The 9,074-nt window shown below is 41.7% G+C and overlaps 1 protein-coding gene across 3 annotated transcripts in view; it reads right to left on the reverse strand.

The window, feature by feature from the left end:
- Zfat (zinc finger and AT-hook domain containing) overlaps positions 1–9,074 on the reverse strand; it is a 184,841-nt gene that overhangs the window by 142,086 nt on the left and 33,681 nt on the right. For all 3 annotated transcript variants that reach the window (XM_031359681.1, XM_031359680.1, XM_031359682.1), the window contains exon 2: positions 8,087–8,263. In XM_031359681.1, the coding sequence (XP_031215541.1) occupies positions 8,087–8,263 (177 nt within the window). The remainder of the gene's footprint in view (positions 1–8,086; positions 8,264–9,074) is intronic.

The following is a 9,074-nucleotide window of genomic DNA, read 5'->3' on the forward strand; positions in this document are numbered from 1 at the left end:
AAGAAAAGAAAGAAAGAAAAAGAAAAGAAAAGAAAAAGAAAAAGAAAAAGAAAAAGAAAAAGAAAAAGGAAGGACCAGAGAGCCATTGTGTATCTGAGCCCTTAAGTTCTACTCTCATTATCAGAAAAATCACCCTTATTGATCCAAGGCCAAAAGCCCTAGCAAAGAAAAGAAATAACCAAGTGCAGGTTTCAAAATAAAACAAATAAACAAAAAGGTCCAACAAAATTTAAAAAATAATACTAAGCTTTTTCTTTGTACATCGCTCAAGTTTGTGAGACTCTTTCCCAGCTAGTATCTCATTTTATTGTTAAAAAAAAAAAAAAAAAAAAACTTTGTGAGATATGTATATCAAACATAATTCACTCAGTAGGAAACAAACCAAAGACCCAGAGATTCTGGAGGCTTGGCACTTTTTCCAGAACCATTTGCTGGACATGCAGAGCTGGAAAGTGGGTATCTTTATTCTCTACCACAGACCTTACTGCTGAAGCACCTTAGGGCTGGCTAATGATAATCAGCTGTAAACATCTGGATGGACCAAGTGTATAGTACAGAGACAATGCCTCTGAGTTGAGCAGTCCTGGATGCAATGCTTCCACCTCAAGTTTCTAAGCACACAGGTCAGTCTCCACTGTACAGAGCCCGTTATAGATGTAGCCACTATAAGAGTAGGCAGTGTACTCAAGAATGGCTGACAGGAAGGTGACTGTACGCTATTTCCCTATAGCCTTAACACTCTGAAAGGCAATATTCCAGTTAAGAAAGTACTACAGGCGGAGGTGGTACTGCCTTTAATCCCAGCACTCAGCAGGTAGATCTCTGTGAGCCTGAGGCCAGCCTGGTTTGCAGAGCTCGTTCTAGGACAGCCAAGACTACAAAAGGGAAACCCTATCTCAAATTAACAAACAAAAACGAAAAACAAAGAATCGAACCAAAACTACCTTCCCATCCAGGCTATCATTAAATAACATAACTCCTAGATGTGTATGCATCTCTGTTCACTCTGACTCCGTGGATGTTCGTCCTTGATTTTGTCTTTTCAAATAGCTCACACCCCAAGAGAGGAAAATGGAATTTGGAATTAAGGTCACACTGACTTTATCATGGCCACCCAGTGCTCTTATATGGCAGGTTGGTCTCTAGTCACTATAGCTCCAGATCCTGGAAAATCTGGAAAGACTAACATTGTAGGGCCCTGACAGTCAATCTCCTTGACATTTATTTCCAAAGCCCAGGAAGCGATAGGGGAGACGATGAATTATTTATCAGAACCTGGAGAGAAGGAGCCTTTCAGGTTTCTGAACAATGCCATACTCCTCTGTGGGGAAAGACGGCGTCCTGTTCTACAGCACAGCTGAGGCATCAGAAGGCAAAGGCCAAAGCTGTTTCCTCCCTGCAGTTTCATCAGCCATACTGTGGAAAGGACAGCCATAGTCAATCATGCTGATGTACAGACACCACAGTGCACAAGCTGAGCACTGCACAGGCTCCCCTTCATTTAATCCCCAGGGATGGGACCTCAGCAGCACTATCCCAATTACACAGTCAAGAAAACAGAGACAGAGTAGACAGATGGCTCAGGCGTTAAGAATATTTGCAACTTCTTACAGAGAACGCAAGTTTGTCTCCTAGCACCCACATCAGGTGGCTCACAGCAACTTGTAACTCTAGTTCTATGGAATGTGATATCCTTTTCTGTTGGTACCAGCACACATGTGGTGCATAGATATACATGCAGGCATACACACATACACACACATAAACACACACAAACACATACACACACACAAACACATAAAGCAAAATAAATAAATATATTTACAAGTTAAAAAACAAAACAAACAAACAAACAATCAGATTGAGCCTTGCAAAGATTAGTTAGCATGACCCATCACAGGGCTAGGCAGCAGCAGAGGTAGGGTTTGAACAGAACTGCCTTAGCCAGTGAACTTCATAACAATGTCAGAGCAATATACTTATACATCCATTGATAATGGTTTTATCTGTAAGAAAAGTCCAGAAGAGACAACATTAAACAAATTTCAAAGCTGGGACAAATGACTGAGGTGCCTATTCAACATACCAAAGCAGACACTGCCCACCAGATTTCCCCCAGCATCCCTCAGTCCTTACCTTTTTTAACAGGGCCCTCCTGGCTGATATACCCTAACCCTAAACTTCCTCAGGCCCAAGGGCTTGGATGCCATTCCCTATATAATCCAACCACTTGGGGTACCTGCACTCTTTGTACCTTTGGGTCTCCTGGCTGCTGTACCTGGTTCCCCACTCTCCCCTCTCCCCCCTCTCACTTCCCCTTCTCACAAGGTTCAGAGTCATGACTACTCTGGACCCTCCCAGACAGTGTGCCTCTGGCTCTTCTCTTCCTTATATCTATAATAAACATTTTCCTACACCACACCTAGCAGCAGTTGTGTCCTTCCCCTTTTATTTATTGTTTTCATTCATTTGCTGCTGAAACCTGGGACCGGTCATGTTCCCTTTTCCTTCCTTCCTTCCTTCCTTCTTTCCTTCCTTCCTTTCTTCCTTCCTTCCTTTCTTTTTTTCATTCACCTGGTGCCAAAAACTCAGGACCAGTCATGTTCTTTCCTTCCTTTTTTTTAAATTTCATTTTTCTTTTTTAATTCAATAACAGGTCTAAAGTTTTTTATATCAATTTCCCTGGGAAGCCTCCTTTTACCCTCAAGCCAGAGCATATGATCTCCACTTGAGCAGCCCAGACTTAGCACCCGAAAAGCACACAGCCACTGTATTCACAGTACCTCTTAAGTACGAATCATCCACTGGAGAGGCATAGCTAACAGGCAGAGCACTTGGGACCCTCAGCATCTAGCATAGCAGCCAAGCACAAAGCAGATCCACAGTCAATGAGTGGTGAATACAGAAGTGCAAAGGAAGGGAAAGATGAAAAGGTAAAGAACACATTCCCCTTGAGGGGTTTGAAAAGGGCTAGGAGATGAAATGCTACTCTTAGAAGACCCATAAATTCTTCAGTAAACAATGACCCAGCTCTCCATGCCTCCATGCACATAGGACCAATAATACCCAAATACTGCATATCATAGTCCCCCCCCCTCTCACTCACACACACACACACACACACACACACACACACACACACACACACACACGAGTGCAGGCACACCAGGGAGAATGAGCTTGATGTTCAATCCACTTGGCAATTTTATTTTCTGGATCATAGCTTGGAGCACTGCCAGAGACTTAATTTGCAAGAGGGAGGGGGTGAAAGGTCATTTTGCTGAACACATCCTTGGTGAGCAGAAAAGATTACAGGGCTATCAAAGAAAGCAGAGGGTTTAGGAGCCCTGAGTTATAAAGGGAGAGAAAAGCAATAAATCAATTACTACTCAGTTAAAATGTTAATTAAACCATTTCAAGTATCTCTCATGTTAAAATGAATTGTGAAGGTTAAACCTGGGTGGCAGCCTTAGAGAGAAACTAAGCCTGGACAAGCTTCAGACTTTCACAAAGAGAAACAGAAGAACACGCAGCTCCTAATAAAAGATTTGGGAAAAAATGTTCTCATTGTAAGAAGATAGTTTTAATTAAAGTCTTAAGAAATACTTTTTAAAATTAAACTATGCAAGCAATTAATCTATTAAATACAAAAGGACAAAATGTACTAGAGAAGAATTTAGTCAGAAGTAAATTGCATCACAGAGGAAAGTGACAGAGAAAACCAGAGAGGTGACGACTCTCCTCTGTCCTGTGCTGCTGACCCTCCTCAGCCTAATAACAAGGTTGCTCTTTTCATGATCACCATTATCCAGGACAACTTTAATCCAAACATATCAAATGAGTAATACCAGAACTAATCAAGTCCAAAGCATGATGAAATCTCTAGGTATCCTCTCTTCATTCAGCACATATATACTGCATATGCTACCTGCCTGTCAGTCCTTCCATGGTGACCTTGGTCATGAGAGTAACTACCCAAGAATCACAGTGCTTATGTTTAAGCAACTTTTATTCTTCTTAATAATGGCCACAAAGTGCAAGATTAGCCATGCTGGCAATTTTATTATAGACTATTACCTTAATTGTTCTGTATAATGTTATTGTTGCTAAGCTCTCACTATGCTGCATATGTATGGAAGGTAGAGACAGGTGAATCCTGAGATTTTGCTGACCATCATCTAGCCAAATCAAAATGCTGAGCTCACAATGAAACCAGAGACCTGTCTTGAAACAATAAAACAGAGGGTGATAGAGGAATACATACATCCTGCTATTGCCTCCTCGTGGACATACAGAGACAAATACCACACACACACACACACACACACACACACACACACACACACACTCAAAAATATTAAACACAGAGTTACATAATGCAGTCATTCTATTCCTAGGCACATACTTAGATGAAATGAAACCACATATGCGTGTGAAATCTGTGTATTGGTGTTCATAGAAGCATTATTCACTATAGCCAAAAAAGCTCAAAAGGAGCTAAATTGTCATTAATGATGAATGAGTGGATAAAAGTATGGTATGTCTGTGCACTGGCATGCACATTCATCCATGAAAAGGAATGAACAGGCACATGCTAGCACATAGATAAATCATGAAACCAGCATATTAAGTGAATGGAGCCAGACACAAAAGGCCACATTTTATGACTCCTGTTTATATGAAACATAGAGAGTGTGCACATCCACAGGGGCACATCAGTCAGTGAGTTCCAGGACATAAAAAGGGGAAAAGGTTGCTTAGTGGTACAACTGTTAGTTTGATTTTGCTTTACAGTGATGAGAATGTTCTAGAACTGGGTAATCATAATAACATATGTATTTTGACCATTGTTAAAGTCATGGAAATGTATGCTCCAAGGTTGTTAATATGGTAAAATTTGATGTCAGTGTTATCTCAAAATAAGGTAAGTAAAAATTAAATTAGCCATCTGAAAAATAAGTCATAAAAATCTTAAAAAGCATAAAAGAAACAAAACAATAGGAAACACTAAAATGAATATAAAGACAGAGACAACCTCACACATGCTCAGTTTAGCAAGCTTCAAGCATACACTAACCGATTATTAGTATTTCTTTTGTTTCTTTTTATGTCTGTAATATTTCTTTCGGTAGAAAATACATAATTCACTTAGCTTTTCTTGACAGCATATATCTTCTCTCCAACTTTTAAACAATGCACCATGAACACTATATACTGTGTATTTTACGCAGGCTCTGCTCAGGCAAGAAGAGAGTGTACTCATTAGGAATTTTAACAGGTCCATCAGAATGCTTTGTGAGATAGACTGCCCATTAACATTATACCAGGATCTAGAAGCTTCTATTTTTCCATACTTATATCAACCAATACCAGCATATGTTTAAGAGCTTTCTCTCATTTGATAATAAAAAATTAAAACTATGCATAATTTTAATTTATATTCTGTTGGTCACTAATGATGCTTCCTGGGTATTGACAGGTGGAATGGAACAGATCCTCTAACAGACAAGGTGAGGCAGCAAAGCCAACATCAAGAAAACAGAAGATGACAACTTCAAATGCCAATCCTGTGTACCAGGCCCTGTGCTGGGGCAGTGCCCTTAAGTGGGGATAAGTGAAAGAGGCATAGTTAACACATGGCCAGGGGCATTGCTTCAAGACTCAGAGTGGGGCTTTAGAGCCCAAAGGAAGGGGCTCTAACCCCACACAAGGCTAGTTCCAAGTCCTCCAGGGTCATCCCAAACTGATTAAGGCCAAGAAATGTGAAGGAGTGAGTGAACTGGACAAAGCTATCTTTCAGGAGCTAGCATCCCAGGCAGAAGGTTGACCTTTGCCTTCTGCCAACTGCTGCTTCTCCAGCAGCTAGATCTCAGGTGAGAAAGGGGAAAGTCGGGCATCAGGGACTAGTGCTGGAAGGACACAATCAAAGACAGATCATACCATGAGGAAGGAGATGAGGTCTTGTGTGGATAATAGCATTGTTAGATAAAAAGGGGAAGGGCAAATAAATAAATAAACAAACAAATAGATAAATAAATAAAATTTAAAAAAAGAAAAAAAATTTTTAAAAAAAGAAAGGGAAGGGCAGAAGTCAGAATATACATGTCACAAACACCCCCACACAGACCTCCCTGTTAGCTCATAAGCTTTACTATCATTTTCCTGTTCTTGCTTATAAAAGAAACAAAACTGTAAAGTTGTCTTCTGTTTGATTTATGCTCTACTTCATTTTAGTAAGAAGATCTTAAGCAACACTGATGAAAAAGATGTAAAACCTTTGCAAAAGCTACTCTCACATGCTGGCCACTGACTCCTGTCTGCTGGGTACATTTGATAAAGAACCAACCCTCTTTCCTGAGTTGATGCCTGCTCATCCCAAACAGTCAAGGTGTTTCTTAACTGGAACCTGTCCTCCTGGGCAGCCTCACTAAGCAGGGAAGTGCTTCTGTGAATGGTCTGCATCCTAGTAGCTCCTCCCTGGGGTCAGGCAGGGAGAGGGTGGGAGCTGAGGCTTCCAGGGCTTGGGAGAAGCAGTTTCTTCTAGTCTATGCGAGCTTTCCTCCCCTTTGTCATCAAATCTGAGTACCAGTCCCCACAGGTTGAAAAGTAACTGTAGATAACTTTCCACTGAGTTGCTTTTCTGTAGGAAAGAGGACAAAATGTCCCAAAGCCTCTGAGGGTGGAGGCAGCACAGGCACTCAGCAATGTTGAGGCTGACCCAAGGGAATCCCTCCTCCTCCTATGCCCATTCCAGGGGCCTGTGTTTCTTAGTTTCTCATCATGCAACATGAACAGCAATACTTCTTGTTTTTCAACAACTTAATCATCTGTCAGACCTATTTCTCCAGCACCCTAGGCCTTGGCCAGAGGGACTTATTAACCAAACATTTTTTCGTCTGGAGTCTCTGCTTGTTAACAGTGTCCGACAGATGATCAATAAGCCAGACTGTTTTGAATGCCAGTCTGAATATTCCCAGGAAAGAGCAACTGTATGGTGAGAGTGGCTAATGAACCCCTCAATGGGACATTTGCCACCCAGCCTGGGCTTCTGCTCGGGAGACTGGCTGCTGCCCCTCATCTTGTATAAAGGGTTTTGTGGGACATTTCTCTAAGTCTCGTTTGCAGCTGTCTCTTTTGCACTACATGTTTTCCTTTCCATCTGTGGGGACCTAATTACAGTGCCTAGATGGCTTCTCTAATCCATGGTGCCTGCAGTAGCTGATAGCATTCAGGAATAGAGGCACAGCAGCTGCAGACAGATGTGTCTCACTCTGCCCAGTGACTGTGAACCTGAGAGATTCACAATCTGAACCTTTGCTTAGGTTTACACTATGGGTTTGGAGACACTGTTTCCACGCTTACAGATAGTAATATATTGATAGTATATAGGACTGAACTTCATCCTCATCTGTGCAGGACCAGAGGTACACGAGGCACATTCTCTGACTTAATCTGAATATTTGCCTTCATTTCTCAGATAAGTAAAGTGAGAATTAGAAAATAAATTCCATTTGCTTTAAATAATTCAGCTGATAGGTGCTAAAGCTGAACTACTCCGCACTTGTCTAAGGTCAGACTCCTGCCTTTATGCCACTGGAACCTGCCTCAAATATACATACATACACCACACACATATACATATATACATATAGACATGCATACATATGTAGAAACATATATGCAAATATACATACATAAACACATACAAATATACATACTTATATAAACACACATATATATACATATACATACACATCATACACACACACACATATATATATACATGCATGCCTATATATACAAACACATATACACACATACGAACACACACACACACACACACACACACACACACACACACACACACACACACCACTGACCAGATATTAGAAGAACACCTACAAAAGCTACTGGGTAGGAAATTCAAAGATCTGAACTTCCACAAGATCTATATTCAGATAATTTTTTGGCTCTGGGGTGGATTTTCTAAGTTTCTGCTGTGTCCATGAAGCAGAGAGCTGGCCTCACAGTAATTTCAAGTGCTCCTCTATCACAAGTCCCTTCCCAGCATGCCTGTAGTCCTTACCATCTCCACCCTTGCTTGGATTGGGGTTTTCTGGAGTGTTCAGAGGCCTGAGGGGAATGATGACATCATCCACATTGACCCCTTCTTCCCCATGCTTCTCAGAAACGTGGGTCATGAGTTCTGACTGATTTGGTGAGAAAAGATTACAGCATTTACACATGAAGATGGCTGTGTTCTCTGTTGGGGAAAAAAAAAACAGGAAGTATTGTTATTTCTCTATCACATAAACAAACATTACTCCAAAGAACAGAGAGAGAGAGAGAAAGAGAGACAGAGACAGAGACAGAGAGACAGAGAGACAGAGAGACAGAGAGTGAGCTTTATCTATTGTAATCCACCTGCAGACTGTGTTCCCTTTGCAGACACCTCAGGTGGCCATGCTGATAAGGAAACTCTTTTTTCCATATTTCAAAACTTTCTCCTGAAGAGACCAACATGGACCTCCCTGTGACCCAAATCCACCCAGCAGCTCAAACTCCAGAAAAGCACAGTCAATGGAAACATAACCGTGGTTTAACATGGAAGCTAACATCAAGGCAAACCCTGCTCTGAGATGAAGGGAGAAGCACACCAGGGGTCACTCAGCACTCTAGCCAAACTCTCTCAGACCAGGTGCAAGGAAGCTTGGCCAAGGCAACACTCCCCCAGAACTAAGACCCTTGCAACAACTGAGCTGACTGACTGGCTCCAGCACCCAACGAGACACGAAGGCTACGAATATATTGCTTTTTTATTTTCATTAATTAATTAATTTATTTATTTATTCACTTTATATCCTGATCATAGCCCTCCTCCCGCTTCTCCTCCCTGTCTCACCCTCCCACCCTTCTTCCCCTATTCCCCGCTCCCTAGGTACCAACCTATCCTGGCACATTAAGTCTTACCAGGACAAAGTACTCTCTTCCACTGAGGTCAGACAAGGCAGCCCAGCTAGGGGAAAGGGATCCAAAGGCAGCAAGAGTCTGAGTCAGGGAGAGTGGGGGGGGGG

The sequence above is a fragment of the Mastomys coucha genome, unplaced genomic scaffold (assembly GCF_008632895.1).
Source record: "Mastomys coucha isolate ucsf_1 unplaced genomic scaffold, UCSF_Mcou_1 pScaffold7, whole genome shotgun sequence".
Lineage (NCBI taxonomy): Eukaryota > Metazoa > Chordata > Mammalia > Rodentia > Muridae > Mastomys > Mastomys coucha.